This window comes from Peromyscus californicus, unplaced genomic scaffold, assembly GCF_007827085.1.
Source record: "Peromyscus californicus insignis strain IS unplaced genomic scaffold, ASM782708v3 Scaffold_7__1_contigs__length_154581171, whole genome shotgun sequence".
In the NCBI taxonomy this organism is placed as follows: domain Eukaryota; kingdom Metazoa; phylum Chordata; class Mammalia; order Rodentia; family Cricetidae; genus Peromyscus; species Peromyscus californicus.
The window spans coordinates 54283862-54302138 of NW_026294595.1; the positions used below are offsets into that span (position 1 = coordinate 54283862).

The 18277-nt window shown below is 44.3% G+C and overlaps 1 protein-coding gene across 2 annotated transcripts in view; it reads right to left on the reverse strand.

Annotated features, from left to right (window-relative positions):
- Window positions 1-18277, reverse strand: part of Ttn (titin) — a 273083-nt gene that overhangs the window by 178670 nt on the left and 76136 nt on the right. For both annotated transcript variants that reach the window (XM_052723591.1, XM_052723590.1), the window contains 32 exons: window positions 17959-18237; window positions 17577-17855; window positions 17186-17464; window positions 16796-17083; window positions 16275-16553; window positions 15789-16070; window positions 14596-14874; window positions 14195-14476; window positions 12997-13275; window positions 12592-12879; window positions 12151-12429; window positions 11776-12054; window positions 11391-11669; window positions 10985-11272; window positions 10576-10863; window positions 9517-9798; window positions 8814-9092; window positions 8409-8690; window positions 7989-8267; window positions 7611-7898; window positions 7200-7478; window positions 6828-7106; window positions 6453-6731; window positions 6032-6319; window positions 5596-5883; window positions 3226-3507; window positions 2723-3001; window positions 1865-2146; window positions 1470-1748; window positions 806-1093; window positions 413-691; window positions 22-300 (listed from right to left, as the gene is read on the reverse strand). In XM_052723591.1, coding sequence (XP_052579551.1) covers window positions 22-300; window positions 413-691; window positions 806-1093; window positions 1470-1748; window positions 1865-2146; window positions 2723-3001; window positions 3226-3507; window positions 5596-5883; window positions 6032-6319; window positions 6453-6731; window positions 6828-7106; window positions 7200-7478; window positions 7611-7898; window positions 7989-8267; window positions 8409-8690; window positions 8814-9092; window positions 9517-9798; window positions 10576-10863; window positions 10985-11272; window positions 11391-11669; window positions 11776-12054; window positions 12151-12429; window positions 12592-12879; window positions 12997-13275; window positions 14195-14476; window positions 14596-14874; window positions 15789-16070; window positions 16275-16553; window positions 16796-17083; window positions 17186-17464; window positions 17577-17855; window positions 17959-18237 — 9018 coding nt within the window. The remainder of the gene's footprint in view (window positions 1-21; window positions 301-412; window positions 692-805; window positions 1094-1469; window positions 1749-1864; window positions 2147-2722; window positions 3002-3225; window positions 3508-5595; window positions 5884-6031; window positions 6320-6452; window positions 6732-6827; window positions 7107-7199; window positions 7479-7610; window positions 7899-7988; window positions 8268-8408; window positions 8691-8813; window positions 9093-9516; window positions 9799-10575; window positions 10864-10984; window positions 11273-11390; window positions 11670-11775; window positions 12055-12150; window positions 12430-12591; window positions 12880-12996; window positions 13276-14194; window positions 14477-14595; window positions 14875-15788; window positions 16071-16274; window positions 16554-16795; window positions 17084-17185; window positions 17465-17576; window positions 17856-17958; window positions 18238-18277) is intronic.

Consider the following 18277-nt stretch of genomic DNA (forward strand, 5'->3'; position numbering starts at 1 on the left):
GGATGTGCAATCACGACAAACCTAGTATCAGGATCTGGGCAGAGCAGGAGTCCTTGCCGGAAGCGTTTTCAATGTAGCAGTTGTACTGTCCTGCATCCTCCACAATGCTGCTCAGAATTTCTAGGATCGCTGACTTTTCGGTTGTGGTGATGTTACAGCGTTGGGAGGGAGTGACATTGATACCATTTTTCTTCCATGTAACAGAGATGGGAGGAGTTCCAGAGAAGGTCCCTTCTAGGATCAGGGGCTTGCCTTTCTCTATGCTGTAATCATTGAGTCTCTTCACAAATATGGCTGGGGCTGGTGTGAACAGATTGATAAAGCAAAATCAATACACACATACACACACACAGGCACAGCACACCTGACTGCTACGTGCAATTTAATTGTGTAAACAGAACAGCAAACAAACCTTTCACGAAGAGATGTGTCGTACAGGAAGCCCTGCCAGCCTCGTTACTAACTATACAAGTGTATTCTCCACTTTGGGACGTGTCCACGTCAAACAACTCCAGTTCAGCCACTGAGTCCTGCAGAGACACATTGCACCTGGCCCCGGGCACAAGCTCGCTGCTACCTTTGAACCAGCTGACACTGAAAGGAGGTGTTCCTTTTACAATGCTTGTGAATGTGACATTACTTCCGGTTAAGACATCCATGGGGTCAGGTTTCTGTACAAAAGATGGTGGTTCTAAATAAAAAAAAAAAAAAAGAAGCACAAATTAGGAAAATGTGAATGTTTGTGAACTTGGACGGCTCAGTCCTTTGTGCCCTGTAGTCACATATGACTGTGTTTTGAACTGACCTCTCACGGTCAGGGGGGCACTACACTCATCAGAGCCGGCCACATTGGTAGCTATACAGGTGTAGTCGCCAGCGTCCGATTCTTCCAGCATGTTCACAGTGAGGGCACAGGTGTTGTCTGTCAGTGTGGTCTGGTATTTCCGGCCACTGCTGATCTCATTCCCATCATGGAACCACAGGACAGAGATTGGGGGTGACCCATAGACTTTGCACTCCATCACAATGGAGGAACCGGACAGACCATTCGTCTCTTTGAGTTTTCTTGTGAACGAAGGAGGGATAATCCGATCTGAATATGAGAAAAGCAAACCAAGCAAGAGGCGTCCGTTATAAAATGGCACAAAGAGGTAATTGTCCTTTTGATGGGTTATCGCTAGATCTGTCTGGCTCTTTTGAAAGATTCTCTAAGTGTTGCCCATGGGATTACACAATGTCAAGCCTGGAGGATAAGTATGGGCAAGTTGACTTCCTAGAGGTTCTTCCCAAAGAAAGTGGTGTAACTCTGAGTATGGTTTTCTGCTACTTGTACGCATCTGCTGCCTCTGACCCTGCTGCGTCCAAGGATGTAAGACTCACTTATTACACTGTGAAGGAAGGAGCTTCTCTCCTGCTTAGGACAACTGGGGTCCCCACTGTCACAAAGACGAATGAGCAGGCCAACCAACCTGAAACTTGAATTGAGACTTTGCAGCTGTCTTTGCCCACAGGATTTTGCACTTCAAAACTGTACACTCCACTGTCACCAGGTGCCACGTTGATGATTTTAAGGCCCGACACTTTGTTGAAGAAGCTTATTTTGTACTTGCTGTCGCTTGTGAGCTCCTTTCCATCCTTAAACCACTTGGTGCTGAGTTCAGGGGTTCCAGACACCGTACACTCCAAGGTACAGGTGTCCCCTGCAGTGACCTTAATAGATTCTGGCTTTTCCACAATTGCTGCAGGCTCTGAAATAGATGGAAATCACAGCATAATTTAAAGTAAAGTAGAAGGAAAAAAGAGCTGTAGGAAACACTGACCTGCATGCAAGCCCTGGATTCACGAGGACATCCTATGTACTAACCGAGAACAGATAGCGTGGCATGGCACTCCTGCATCCCCGCATCGTTTTTGATCTGGCAGGTGTATTTCCCAGCATTGGCTGGTTCTGCTCTTGAGAACTGTAGGGTTGCAGTGTTTTCTGAGTAAGAAATCCATATGTTGTCACTTTCTCTAACAATTTCCCCTTTATCTTTGAACCACGCCACTGAAATTGGCTCGGCGCCTTCAATTGTTGTCTTCAGCTGGACTTCTTTACCAATGATGGTAGAAATGTCACTGAGCTTCTTCACAAACCGTGGTGGTGCTGAGGAGAGCAAACAGGAAGACAGGGCTTCAACATGTATGGGACTGATAGTATTTCCCTCACGTCAGTCACCAATGTGAGAAACCACCCCCCATGATAAAGTAGCATTTCATCTTGTAAATAAGAAGCGATGGGACTGAGAAACCTTACAACAGTGCTTCTCAACCATCCAAATGCTCTGACCCTTTAACACAGTTCCTCCTGTTGTGGTGACCCATCAACCATAAAATTATTTTTGTTGCTACCTCATAACTGTAATTTTTCTACTGCTATGAATCAGAATATAAATATTTGTGTTTTCTGACGGTCTTAGGAGACCCCTGTGAAAAGATCCTTTGACCCCCCCCCCCAAAGGTGTTGAGACTCACAGGTTGAGAACCATTGCCTTAGAGTCTGTATCAAAAAGAGGCTGAATAGCATCTTATCCAGACTCCTAAGGAAGACCAATCACTAAGTTGGGGGGATATTTGGCATGAGTTAGAAAATGGAAGTGAACAGAACATGGAACCCAAGGTGGGGTACAACATTAAAATTAGAAGGAGAATGGTGAGCAGAAGAGAATGAAATGACTCCTACCTTTCAGAGTGACAGAACCAACGCAAGTGTCACTGCCCACGTCGTTTGTGGCTTTGCAGTGGTATTCCCCAATGTCCGCCGTGTCTACGTTCAGGATGTGGATGCTCGTGAGCAAGTTCTCAGACATAATCTTGTACTTCTTCCCACTCCGGAGTTCTCGCTTGTCTTTGTGCCAAGAAACTTGAAAGGGAGGCGTTCCCTGAAGCTCACACTCAAGGTGAACATCGGCTCCTTTAAGTGTCTCAACAGGAAAAGGCTTTTTGCGGAACACGGGGGGTTCTAGAATTGAAGCGGGAGAGAAAAGTCCATTAGGATGGACTTCGTATTTAGACAAGGGTAGGAATTAGCTTTCTACCTCATCGGAGAAAGGGAGAAAACATCGCTCCCATTTTTTAAAACTGGATCCTTGAACAATTTTAACACACTGTGGAAGAGGAGCGTCCCATGGAGAATGCAGTGGGAGAGGAGCTGAGAAGCAGGGTGGAGGCAGAGCAAAGCCTGACCTTTAACCTTCAGGGAGGTGCTGCTGCTGGCACTTCCTGCCGCGTTGCGGGCCTCGCAGGTGTAGTCCCCGCTGTCTTCCACACTGAGACTGTACATCTCCAGCACTGCCACCGAGTCCTCGAACGACATTCGGAACTTGCTGCTTTCTTGAATTTCAACCTCATCCTTGTACCACAGCACCTTGATCTCTGGAGAACCGCCTATTTTGCATTCGTATCGTGTATGCTCCTCCTGCTTGAGGATCCGTGACGGGTCTAGTTTCTTAATGAACCTGGGCGGTTCTGGGGAACCAAGGGGAAAAGCACAAGGCGAGGGGCAGAAGAGACAGGTGTATTACAAGATGAGGAGAAAAAAGAAATCCCTTTCAGAGTGGATTTCATCCACGGGAGACAACTTCATTTGGTGCAGTTGAGTGATAGCTAAGTAGAAAATTCCCTAAATAACTTTATGTTTTGTGGACGCCCATAACCTAACTGTGGCTAGAGGAAAGAAGGAGAAGGCCCTGCTCCCTATTTCACAACCCACTTCCCAGAAACAGAATCATTTTTCTACAGCTGAGCTCACAGGCAACATCACAGACGCCCTCTGAGGTTTACAGGATGGAGAGACTGTGATCACCCTGTGTGTGAGCCAATCCGAAGCTGTGGCCTCAAAGATATTCATTATGTACCGTACACAGCCAGAGCAAAAGGGACCATATACTTTAATATTTTAAAGTACAGTAATCTCTCTACGCCTTCAATAGATATCATTTCAACTCTTGTCACGTCCTTTTGACGTGAGTAAGAACTAGGTTTTCTTCACTGACTAAACTTTCAGGCTCAGGAGGCAAAATGGTTAGTTGTCTCATGGGACAAAGGGTCTTGAACACCATTCTAATTTCAAGGTATTTATCAACTACTACTTCAAGAAGCTTAAGAATACTAAAACCGATTAGACAGTGGTGGATGGAGGTAAACCTCTAATTTTTGACAAACATTTGTGAGACACGCCGTAGTTCTTGCATAACATTGGGTGTTGCCGTATTTCCATCCTAGAAGGCAGGCACAGATGGCGGTATCCTAGCAATCTGGAGCCCTGCTTGGTTTACGCTACATTTCTACCACTTCTCCAACAATCTGCCTTGCAACCTGAGACTCCGCCTAGGTCAAACCGCAGGCTCACCCCTCCCCAAATAAACCCATGGTTACTTTGCTCTATGGCTCCCTATCAACTCTTAATAAACCTCCTTATGGCTGCCAAATACACCATAATACATGTCCTGGAACTAGAGGCAGTGGGTCAGTTCAGCCTATATGGATTTTGGGTGCACATGCACTAGGACAAACTATGTCTTCAAAATGAACTTTTAGGGGAAATCCCTTATTTATCATCTTATGCTTATGCATGATTGTACATGTATATGATTCTAATTAGATGCATCTTGGGGAAGGACATGCACAGTGAATTAGGTCTTACACAACCCATGCCTATGAATCACAACAAAAGTATCCATAGCCAGACCTAGCAACCAGCTCTTCTTCTTCCTGGACCCAAAGGTGGGAGCCCTTGGAAGTGACCAGGGGGCTCTTGGTTAAATCCCACCCACTGCCTGCTGTTGTCTTGCGGAGTATCAAGCATGTACTTTCATATGACCTTAGAACAAAACTCCTCCATACTTCTTCAGTCCTCTGAACAAGATGCTAAGAATGTGGAAAACCCTGGTCCAGATGGCAAGCCCGGGTAACACCTAGTCCCCTGACTTCTGCTATTAATTAAGCATAGCTGGTGGAAGAGAAGAAGTTCACCGCACAGTTGACCTGATTCTTCTGGAAGGACTAGATAGTTTGGGGTGGTGCTATGTTTAGAGGGTAATGAATTCATTAATTTACTAAGCACTACTGAAAATAGGTCATTTGAAGTAATTAATTTTTTTTTTTTTACCCTGTGATAACTTTTTTCAAACTAGGCTTTTCTTGTAATTCTAGGTTTTTTGTTGTTGTTGTTCATTTTCTCCTTAATCTCTATAAGAAAAAATTGAAAATACATTTTTTCAGTTAATATTTTTCTACTTTTCTATTTTAAGAACAGATTCAAGGTATTTTCCCCTTTAGAAGATCTCGGATTCATATGTGGCCCTCTGTCTCTCCCTCCCGCTGTTTCTCCTTTCTTTCCATCTCTTTCTGTCTTACAATATTAGGGATCCAATGTAGCATGGCCTTGCACATACTAGGCAAGCACCATGCCATCGAGCTGCCCCTCTAGCCTCATTGGATCATTTCTAATTTCTAGACTTTGGTCCTATATACAGTCTTCAGGCATATCACCCACCTACATTGTAAGACACTGAAAATACCCAAGAGATGTTGGCACTTCACTCTAAGGAGTACCTTGTACACCCAGCTGAGCGGAACAAGAGTCCTTTCCAGCAACGTTGCTCGCGTAGCAGGTGTACTGCCCAGCATCGCCTTTGGCTACTTTGAGCACAGTCAGAGTGGCCGTGTTTTCAACCAGAGTCATCTTGTAGTTGCCTCCAGGGCGAATCTCACGGTTGTCTTTGGCCCAGGTGATTTTGATTGGTGCTGTTCCAGTGACATGGCATTTAAAAGAGGCACTTTCACCAAGAGCAAGGTCTACTGACACTGGCTTTAGATCAAAGAAAGGAGGCACTTCATGTTCTGCAAAGAATGAAGACCAACATGGTGATGTCAGTTTCCATGCTCCAAGATTAGGGAGAGAAACTGAACAGCACCAGTCCTTTGGTGGCCCAAGGAAGTGAAGCTGTGTTGCAATGAAGAGGCCAGTAGGATGAGTTACTGAACTCACCTGATAGAATGAGCTTGGCACTGGATGAAGCAGTCCCAAGAGGATTAGAAGCCGAACAATTATACTGACCAACATGGCTTTGGTCAGTCTGCAAAATCTGAAGAGTGGCAACATGATGCACAAAAGACATCTGCAAATTAGAGTCATCTTTTAAAAGCACGCCGTCCTTGTACCAAGACACCTGAAGAGGTTCCGAGCCGTTGATTCGGCATTCAAAAGCAACTGGGAAGCCAAGAGTCTCATGAACGTCTTTCAGTTTTCTTGCAAAGGAAGGTGGAAGTTTACGCTCTGGAAAGAAGTTAGAGACAATCCTTATTTGAAAGAGAAAAAATACCTACAGCACATTTCTATCCATGAGAAGTTCTTATTAAAGTGAACGCGCCAACACACAGCAAGACTTGTCAAGCAACGCCATGATCACCTTTGATAACCAGCACAGCAGAAGAAGCAACTGCTCCCACACTGTTTTCTGCCTTGCATGTGTACTCTCCCACGTCACTATGGTCCACCTTGTTGATGACCAATGAGGCAAGATTGTTTTTGAATTGCATCTTATAGGCAGGAGCCGATCGTAGCTTTGTATGTTCTTTATACCAGGAAATTCTGATTTCAGGGGTTCCATCCACTTTACACTGTAAGGTTGTGGGCTCTCCAATAGCTGCTTCCACATGTTCCAGGGGTTCAATAAAGTAAGGAGGTTCTAAGATACAAAGGTTGGCAATCAATCAGTGAACAACAACTACAAGAACATTTCACAGGAAGAGACAACAGTAGGAGGAGCTGACTGTCAACACACCTAAGACAGACACAAGAGCTTCACAGATATCTTGTCCAGCTTCGTTTTCTATCAGGCATGCATACTGTGCATAGTCTTCTATTGTGCTTTCAAGAATCTCCAGGATGCTAGATTTTTCCGTTGTGGTAATGCCGCAGTTAGGAGACTGCAACAGAGGATATTCATTCTTCATCCAGCTCACGGAGATGGGAGGTGTGCCAGTGTAAGTAGCCTCCAGAACGATGGGGCTGCCTGTCTCGACACTGGTATCAGTCAATCTTTTCACGAAAGTGGCTGGTTCTACAAGGAGAAAATATGAGGGTAAAGTTGTACCTTCAAATGATGCATCTGAAGGATTTTAGAAAGAAAAGGGCACTGGCTGAAAGAGCGAACCTTTCACAAAGAGATGCATGGTACAGGAAGCGCTGCCAGCATCGTTGGTCACGAGGCAAGAATAATCTCCACTCTGCACTGGCTCCACCTCAAGCAGCTCCAGCTCAGTGACAAAGTCTTCCAAAGAAATGGTGCATGCCTCCCCTGACACCAGCTCCCTGCTGCCCTTAAACCACTTGACCTTGAAGGGAGGGGTGCCTCTGATGACACTGGTGAATGTCAGGCTCATTCCAGGCAAAACTTCCACAGAATCAGGAGTTTGTTCAAAAGACGGTGGTTCTGAACAGCCCAGATGGAAGGGAGATGAAGAGGAAAAGAGGTGTTTGTTACTTAAAGGAAACTAAGACGGGAGAATGAACACAAAGGCTGGACAGAGCGGAGAGAAGCAACAGGGTGTCCTTGGACACTGACCTTGGACGGTCAGGATTGCAGAGCTCTCGTCCTGGCCAGCTTCATTGGCAGCCACACACGTATATGTGCCGGTGTCGGAGGGCTCCAGTGAGTTCAGACTCAGAGTGCAGACGTTATCTGAAAAGCCGGGCTGACACTTGGGACTACGAACAACCTCACTTCCGTCCAGAAACCAGCCGACTGAAATAGGGGCCGAGCCTGACACTCGGCACTCCAGAACAACAGAGGCCCCAAGGGTGGCATTCGTGTCCTTCAGCTTCCGGATGAAGGCAGGTGGGACGATGCGATCTAGAGGAGAATGGTTTCCACTTAGGGAGCTTTCTTTCACTCCCACCCCTGCCGGAGACCCTGTCTCCAGCCAGGCCTCATCGTACTCACCGGAGACATGGACAGACACAGTGCAGCTGCTCTTGCCGACGCTGTTCTTCACTTCGCAGCTGTACAAGCCCTTGTCATTCATTTCTGCAGAGGGGATCTTAAGGGAAGCCAGGTTTCTGATGAATGTAATGTGATGTCTGCTGCCTGCAGCTAGTTCCCTGCCATCTTTGAACCACTTGGCAGAAAGTTCTGGAGTCCCAGCTACTACACACTCCAATGTGAAGGGATTTCCAGTGGTGACGGTCATGGGTTCTGGTTTCTCTACAATCCTGGCTGGTTCTAGAGGAGGAAGAAGTATATTGCATTGAGAACCGATTCACCTTATAGTCAGTAGATAGTTGGATAAGAGTCATATCTTCAGAAAATGATTATAGGTCAACTAACTTCCCTCTGTTCCCCGAGGTCTACTTTGCCACTAACCTAGTACAGTCAGGACCGCTGAGCACTCCCTCATTCCGGCATCATTTCTGATTTGGCACACGTATTTTCCAGAGTGTGATGCTTCTGGACTTGCCAGTTGGAGAGTTGCAATGTTATCAGTGAAGGAGATCCTAGTGTTTTCACTCTCTCGGATGACTTCACCTTTATCTTTCAGCCAGACAACAGAAATTGGCTGGAATCCTTCTACCATGGCTTGTAATTCCACAGGCTCCCCAATGAGGGTGGACGTGTCGCTGAGCTTTTTCACAAACCGTGGTGGTTCTGATGAAAGAAATGCATGGTCAAATGGGAAAGCACGGGTCACAGCCATGTTAGCTATCAGTCAGGCGGGAACAGGTCAAGGAAGAAGCACACTGTTGGACGCGTGTGTGAACGTATACAAACCTTTGAATTTGACAGCACAGACACAGGTGTCGCTTCCCACCTCATTAGTGGCTTTGCAGTGATAGTCCCCTATGTCAGGGGCTTCCAGATTAAAGATGTGGAGACTCGTGTCAAAATTTTTGGAGGTGATCTTAAATTTCTTGCTGCTTCGAACTTGCTTTCGATCTTTGACCCACACCACTTCAAAGGGGGGCGTTCCAGAAATTTCACATTGGAGGATCACGTCAGAACCTTTCAGGGCTCCAACCGGAGCAGGCTTCTGGGTAAACACCGGAGGTGCTACCAGGAGAAAAGAGGATGAACAATGAGGATGAACAGCTGCTTGCCCAAGAGGACGACACATGGTGTTAGCATCTACATACCAAGTTTCTAGAGTCTAGAGATGTTCGCTATGAATAGAAGAGCATTGAGAGTGACTGGTGTGAGTAATGCCAACACACATGGACACAGGACAATTCACAAACTTCTCAGAGTGGTAAACTTCTCAACTTTGGACCTTAGCGATTGGAGATAAGTCCGTAACACAAAACTGGATGGGGACTGGCTACACTAATTCCTGAGGAATGCTGGGCTTTATTTAACCACCAGAAGTCCTCAAGCTCGGGTCCAGCCTGAGTTCACTTCTGGATATCTGAACAGCCTGAGACCTTGAGACCCTGAGGAAGGCACTGAAGAGAACAAAGGGAACAGAAGAGGGTCTAACCTTTAACTTTCAGGGCTGTGCTGCAGCTGGCATCACCAACGCCGTTGTGAGCCTCGCAGATGTAGTCACCGCTGTCCTCAGCACTGGCTTCATTGATGGTAAGCAGGGCCACGGAATTAACGAAGGACATGTTGTATTTCCAGCTTTCGTGAAGTTCGCTGTCATTCCGGAACCACACAACTTTGATTTCTGGGGAACCACTTATCTTACACTCCAGGTGGATGGACTCTCCCTGCTTCGCAACTTTTGAAGGATCTAATTTCTTAACGAACTTGGGAGGTTCTATGAAACCAAAGGGAACAGTCAGCAATGGATAATCATGTATTAAAAGAGTTTATCCCTATGGTTGAGAATCCTCAAAGATCACATGTTAACAGGCTTATTATGAAGAATGAATTTTCTAATGATTTCATGGTAAAATAAGCTATCTTCCTTCCTATTAGGTGATTTAAAATATTTATCAGAGAATTTGGCTGACATAGTGTGGCCTGTATAGACAAGATAAAGCATAGTAGCTAATATAATTGCATATTTATTTGATCAAAATTGTGTAATGATAAACTAGATGTTATATAACAAGAAATGATGAAAGGGAGAGTGAGTAGCTGAAACTATATTCAACAAAGTTCAATGAAAGAGTACTTCTTAAGAAACAGTTTAAAGAGAAGGCAAAACTTTGGTTACTGCTCCTCCAAAACATAGGCATAAATTCAAATATGATCGTTAGTTTAACTCAAACATTTAAAGACTCGAGAAGACAGCAGAAAATAGTGTCTCACACCTGTAATCTTATCGCCCCAGGGGCTGAGACAGGAGGATTTCTGAGTTCCAGGCCAGCACAGACTATAAAGGAAGTAAAAAATGAGAAAACAAACCAGGAAAAACTCAGTATCTTTCCCATTTGGCGTGACTGAGGGATATAACCCTGGGCTTCGCATGGGCAAGGGAAGTGCTCTAACACTGAGCTACGGCACCGGCCTGCAAAAAGATTTTCAGACACATAGAGGACAGCACAAGCATATTCCAGAACAAATCTTGGCAAATACTATGCAGCGATACCTTTCACACTGAGCTGAGCAGAGCACATGTCTTTGCCAACGTCATTGGTCGCTTGACAAGTGTATTGACCCGAGTCTCCTTTGCCCACTTTGAGAATCCTCAAATGGGGAGTGTTGCCCACACATGTGATAGTATAGTTTCCTCCAGGTCGGATTTCCTTGTTATCTTTTGACCATGTGATGCGCATTGGTTGAGCACCAGTAACATGACACTCAAAATCTGCACTTTCTCCAGCAATGACATCTATTGATACCGGCTTGATATCAAAGAAGGGGGATTTCTTAGGTTCTGGAAGATGAGAAGAAAAGGCATATATATAACCTCCCCTTTTGGCTGTCAGTTATTTTTGTCTTCACAATTAAATAAGAAACCAGGGTTTATTAAGAGAGAGATTGGCATGGGAACAAACCTCTTGCTGTCAATCTAGCAGTAGATGATGCTGTACCAAGCGGATTGGAGGCTGAGCAAGAATATTGGCCAGAGTGACTCAAGTCAGTTTGCGAAATTTTTAATGTTGCCACATTATCCACGAATGACATCTGTAGATTTTCATCATCTCTTAAGAGTACCCCATCTCTATACCAGCACACTTGGATGGGTGCAGAGCCATTCAGTCGACAAGTGAGTGTAACTGGTAACCCAACTGTTTGCTCGATGTCCTTTAATTGTCTTGCGAAGGAAGGTGGGAGTTGGCGCTCTGTAGGAAGACAAGTGATGCTTGAGGCATTAGTGGATAAAATGAGAAAAGTCCCATAAAGATAAAGAAGGTAATGAGGAAAGAGGAAATGTCTTAATGTCTAAAAGGAAAGCATCACCTTGGATTCTGAAGACAGTCTTAGAGGCGGCCGTCCCTATGCTGTTCTCCGCTATGCATGAGTACTCTCCACTGTCGTTGATGCTCACTTTATGAAAGACAAGTGTGGCCACGTTGTTTGTAAAGTAGGTCCTGTATTCTGGAGTTGACCTTAACTTGGTGTCCCCTTTGAACCAAGACACTGTAATTTCTGGTGTCCCCGCTACTTGGCATTGTAAGGACACTGAGTCTCCAACTGACGCCTCCAGAGGTTCTAATTCCGTGACAAAATAAGGCGGTTCTAAAGGAGAAAAGCTCACAATCAGCGAACCGAGCTACCGGAGAGCAAAGGACCCACCATGCCTATCTGATAAATCCAAAATCCTTAAGAGAGTAAGATAACACACCTAAGGTAGATATGAGCGCTTCGCAAGCATCCCTTCCTGCCTCGTTTTCAATCTCACAGGAGTAGTACCCTGCGTCTCCCTTTGTGCTGCTCAGAATTTCCAGGATGCAGGTTTTCTCTGTGGTGACAATGCTGCATCTTTCAGACGGAGTTATGCTGACACCATCTTTTTTCCAGGTGACAGAAATTGGGAGTGTTCCAGTATAGGTGCCCTCCAGAATGACAGACTTTCCAGGTTCTACAGAGTGATCACTTAGTTTCTTCACAAACGTGGCTGGCTCTGGTAAGTGACAAAGCATTGCAGTTAGACACATCACAAAGCCACCAAAATGCCAGCAATCAAAAGAAGGAGAGAGTGTGTGTGTGTTTGGCAAACCTTTCACAAAGAGATGCGTAGTGCAGGATGTCTGGCCAGCATTGTTAGAAACCACACAGGTGTATTCCCCACTCTGAGATATGTCAATATTAAATAATTCCAATTCTGCCACGGTGTCTTCAAAATAGATGTTGCACCTGTCTCCTTTCACTAGTTCTCTGGCACCCCTAAACCAGCCGACCTTGAACGGAGGGGTTCCTCGGATAACACTCGTGAAGGTTACGTTTTTGCCTGGAAGGACTTCCAGTGGTTCCGGCTCTTTCACAAAAGACGGTGGCTCTACACGGATATAGAAGACAATGGAAGAATCCAGTAAGCTTTGGACTTCCTTTCAATTTTGAATAAAAAAATAAGAATGCTTATGATGTGTGTCAATCTGGACATGTGTCCAGAGAGGAATTTTCAACACATGCCGTGCAAACTTGACTGTGTGGCACTAACCTTGTACAGTCAGCACTGCGCGGCATTCATCAGACCCAGCCACGTTAGCAGCCACACACGTGTAACTGCCCATATCCGACGAGTCCAGAGAATTCAACTGCAATGTGCAGACGTTATCTGAAAATGTGGGTTGGTACTTTGCTCCACTGACAATCTTAGTTTTCTCATGAAACCAGGCAATGGAGATAGGGGACGAGCCAGCTACTTTACATTCTAAGATGCAAGAAGTGCCCAGGACCCCGCCAGTATCCTTCAGTCTTCGTGTGAAAGAGGGAGGAACCATTCGGTCTGTGCAAAGAAAGGCAAAGGACTTGGGGTAACTTGAAAGAACAGAAGAGACACGGAAGAAGGAAAGTTCGTAAAAGGAATTTGCATACGCAAGCTGGTGAAAATGCCAGAACTAACCTGATACATCGACCACGGCAGTGCAACTGCTTTTCCCAACGTTGTTCTGAACCTGGAATGTGTAGGTGCCTGCATCTTCCTTTTCAACTGAGAGAATTTTTAAGGACGAGATTTTGTTGTAGAAGCTAAATTTGTGTTTTTGGCTGCTGGTCAAGAGCTTCCCATCCTTGTACCACTCAACAGAGAGTTCAGGTGTGCCAGCCACCTTACACTCCAGGGTACATGTTTCTCCCACAGTCACCGTCATGGATCCTGCCTTCTCTACAATGACTGCAGGCTCTGAAATAAAACATGAGATGCATCTTTGAAAATCTGGAACCTGTCCTTATCTCCTCTATGAATTGCACCATTTTTCTCACTGATGGTTACATTTTCCTCTCTCAGCTCTAAAATGTGATTCTGTAATTCTATGCATTCATAAAATTATTTGCATTAATTGAAAACACGTCTGGGTATTAATCAACTCCAAAACAATCCAGGCAATTTATATTAGACAACCTATTTTTTTAAAAAAGTACAAATAATATTTGTTTTGTAAGTGCGTATGTGTGTTTGGTGGGGCTATATGCCATGAAATGCATATGGAGGTCAGAGACCCATGTCAGTCCCAGGGATTGAACTCAGGTCCTCAGGCATGGCAGCAGGTACCTTTACCCACTGAGCCATCTCACTGGGCTCCAGATAATGTGTTTTGATTTACATTTGATGCTCTTTAGAGTAGCGGGTCCCTGTTAAATGAGTTACTTGGTGTTTTTTTCTCTTTGTTAACATGCTAGTGGAGATATTTTGAAAGTTCTCTTCACTTTCATTCTTATCACTGGATTGAAATTTAATATGCTCAGTGATGAAAGTGCAAATCTTTCCTTCAAACATTGATCTTTGGAGTTTTTGTCGGCTTAACCACTGCTATTCTGAAAACAAAATTTCCTTGTAACAGCAGAGAGGCCCCAAGGGGATTCATGTTGACATAAAATACAGTCAGAATATTTGCTATCCATGAAGAAAAGCAGTGCATATAAATAAAACAGCTAGCTAATTTTTGTTAGAATCACAGGAATCAGAAAAGAGCACTTAAGATCAATTGTGTCTTTTTCCTAAGCCTTCTGAACAGCAAGGCTCAGTATGGTTCTGGAAGAAATTCAGAACAAAGAGAATGCATGGAAATCATTCCAGTGGTTGCCCCCAAGTTCTGTTGTACCTAAGACGGTCAAGGTGGCCATGTTCTCCCTCACTCCACCATCGTTCTTGACTTGGCAGATGTATTTCCCAGCATTGGTTGGCTCAGCTTTAGCAAACTGCAGAGTTGCAACGTTGTCCATGAATGAAATTCTAATGTTCTCACTCTCTCTGATCACTTCTTCTTTCTCTTTAAGCCACTGGACAGAAATAGGCTGGGCACCTTCTATGGTTGCTTGCAGCTCGGCAGGCTGGCCAGCCACCACTGTGAGGCTGCTCAGCTTGGAAATGAATTTTGGTGGTTCTGGACAGGAAAAGATGAATGGAGATTGCTCAAAAAGCTTTCCAGGTAATGGGAGAGAGGACACACTGAGCACTTTGCACATGCCTGATATTTCTGCCATGTATAGAAGCTATGCTCACCTTTTAATTTTATGGCACACACACAGGTGTCACTGCCCACTTCATTCTGGGCTTTGCAGTGGTACTCGCCAATGTCTGTAGATTCCACATTGAGGATGTGAATGCTTGCGTGGAAATTCTTAGATGCGATCTTGTACTTCTTGCTGCTTCGGAGTTGGCGCTTGTCTTTGTACCACACCACCTCAAATGGTGGTGTTCCTGAAAGCTCACATTCAATGCTAACTTCGGTGTTCTTAAGGGTTTCTACTACAGGAGGGAAGCTGCTAAAGACAGGTGGTTCTGTAAAAAACAAGAATTGCTCATGAGTTGGGCTAGTTGATATCCTCCGATAGAAAATGGTTTTCTGCTTGCTTTTCAATGGGATGCATGGTTTAAGATAGTATCATGTGTAGGTAGCACTATTACTTATTAGCTAGATAGATGGAGAGCCAAGATGTATCCTAGAGGTCCCAGCTGAGTTCAATGTGTTGATTTATGTTGCTCTACAAAGACTGATGCTGAATTTATAAATGAGCAAATTTATCAATAAATAGAAATTCTATGATGTATGGAATTTTGCCTTTAGAAATTAAAAAAAGAGTGTCATTTATGCTTTACAACAGAGATACCCAGAAGTCACAAAAACAGCTGTGATCTGAGCCTTCCATTTCAGGAAATGGTTACTCTAACAATTATCTTACATGACAAACTTGATCTTTATGGCAAAGCATGTTGGGAAATGGCTGTGGAAAATACTGGCACTATTTGCACCACAGTAAAGTTGTTTTTAAAGAAAGGAGCTGATTTGTGAGAAAGAGGAAACGTATTATTGCCATTTTAAAGATGTAATAATAAAACCTGTATTGTTTATATTGTTACTTCATTATGATACAGACTGTACTGGAGATGCTGATATAGCTGCAATGTGATTGAAATCAAAAGATTAATTTAAAAATTTCCCTTTTTATTTTTATAGGTATATTTTGGTGGTCAGAATTACAGTATTGGAATTACAGGAAAAATATCTCAGAATGACCACCTGAATGTAGACAAAGCTTCACAAGAAGTAACATTCAATCAGTGACATGATTGTATCTTAGGGAAATACCCCTGGGCTTTAGATAGAAACTAAGAGAGCAGTGAAGAATAAGAAACTGTGATACCCAGGGGAGAAGACACGTTTTTGTTAATGAGGAACAGAAGGAGGTTTCTACCTTTTACTATAACCTTGGTACTGCAGCTGGTGCTGCCAGCGGGATTCTGAGCCTCACAGATAAAATCTCCACTGTCCTCTGTCCCAAGGCTGTTCATCTGTATGACCGCCACTGAGTCAATGAAAGTCATCTGGTACTTATCGCTGGCTGTGAGCTCATGTTCATTTCTGTACCACACGACCTGTATTTCTGGAGACCCAGTGATCTTGCATTCCAGGCGTGTGGAGTCACCTGCTTTTACTATTTTGGTTGCTTCTAATTTCTTTACAAACTTCGGTGGTTCTAAAGAGTCAGGAGAAAGGAGATTATGAAAGAGGAGCAAGGAATCACAAAAGCCCCATTAGGTAATAGGTAGGAAAGGGAGAAATGTGACCAAGGTCTGGGGAATATACTCTCCTACTGTGTTAGCAAGCTGCTTTGTAACAGAGTTCAGGAACAACAGAGGCATGAGGCAGACAGAAACATAAGACAATCAAACTTGCACACCTGTCACAAGCAACATCGTAGTGCAAGAGTCGCTACCAACGTCATTGGTAACTTGGCAAGTGTATTGTCCAGTCTTGGAAGCATCCACTGAGTAGAGATTTAAGAAGCTGGTTGACCCTTCCAAGCCAATGAAACATTTAGGTCCTGAGGCAAGTTCCACATCATCCTTGAGCCACTTAATTTTGAACGGTGGTGTTCCCTTCAGCACAGCCTTAAATTCCACTGTCGAATCAGGTATAGCTTGCTGTCGCTCAGGCTTCACTAGGAAGCTTGGTGGTTCTACAGATTTTAAGAGAGTCATATTTAGTCATGGCCCTTGTAGCCCAATGATTTTTTAATGAGTATCTAAGAAAACAACTCACGAAAAGAGTTAATGATTAAATATTTCTTGAATTCAATGAATGTGAATTGAAAGAAACAGCATTACTAAGATTTTTTTTTTAACCTCTGAGGATACAAGGTTAAGAGTGGTATGTTCTAGAAGTACCGACAAAGAGCAGAAGAGGACGAGCAGTCCTCACCTTTCACGGTTAAGATGCTGCTGCAGGCGTCATCTCCTGCTACATTGGACACCTTGCAGGTGTAATTTGCGGTGTCTTCTAATTCCAGATTGCTAACTTCCAGCGACACAGTGTTTTCGTGACATACGAGTCTGTATTTTGCACTTGTGGATATTTCTTTTCCATCTTTAAACCACTGAGCACTAATAGGAAGAGATCCAGAAACCTTGCACTCCATGTGAATAGAAGATCCCAGAACTTTGTCCATTTTGGTCAACTTTTTGGTGAACGATGGGGGAATATCTTGGTCTATCCAAGGCAAACGGCAAAAACACACCCATTAGTATGTTGCTATTTGTCTACCAGGTATCTGCTCTAATGAAGGGCAGCTGGCAGGGCAGAGGTACACACCTAGCACTCTCAGGTAGGCGTCACAGCTACTGCTCCCAAAGTCGTTTTCCACCTTGAATGTGTACTGTCCACTGTCTTGTTTCATTACAGACTGAATCCTGAAACTGGCCACATTATTTTCAAAACTCATTGAAAAGTATCTACTGGGTACAATTTGTTTCCCATCTTTAAGCCATTTGACTTTAAGTTCAGGTGTCCCAGCTACCACACACTCCAAGGTGACCGGGTCTTTCTCGGTAACATCAACTGACTTAGCTTTCTCTATGATTTGAGCGGGTTCTGCAGTAAGGATAAAAATGTGCATAAGGTAGGTCAGTAATTCCATTAGAACCCAAATGTGCCTATAAAGCCATCTCGGTAGACCACTATTGAAAGAGAATAATTCACCGACCTTGTACTAGGAGGAAGGCATAGCACCTCTCAACTCCTGACTCATTCTTGGCCTGACACGTGTATCGCCCACTATGTCCGTTATCTACACTCTGGACTTGCAGTGTGGCTACATTGTCCACAAATGAAATATGCACATTGTCATTTTCCTCAAGAATCTGGTCATCCTTTAACCAAGTTATAGAAATGGGGGGTGAGCCTGCCACGGTACTCTGAAAGGTGGCGGAACTCTTCAAGACAGTGGTGACATTCTCTATCTTCTTGATGAACGATGGTGGTTCTGTGATAAGATAAGACAGTGGTTCAAGAAGAGGCGCCTTTGAACTCTTACTCATTACCTACAACCAAAGAGCCCTCAATGTTGGTCCTAGCACACGACTGACCTTTCAAGGCAACTCGAGCACTACACGAGCAGCTGCCTCCCTCGTTGGCTATGATACACTGATATTCCCCAACGTCTGAAGGGTCACACTTGGTTATATGCAGATAAAACACGGACATTTTCTCAGACATGGTGTATTTTTTGCCACTTCTGATTTCCTTGTTATTCTTCAGCCAGGTGACTTCCAATGGTGTTGTCCCCATGACTTCACACTCCAGCTCCACATCAGTGTCCTTTACCACCTCCACAGGCTCCAGCTCCCTGATAAAGGTGGGAGGCTCTACAGAGTCAAAAGGAAGACAGAGAGGGCTTAACTCAAG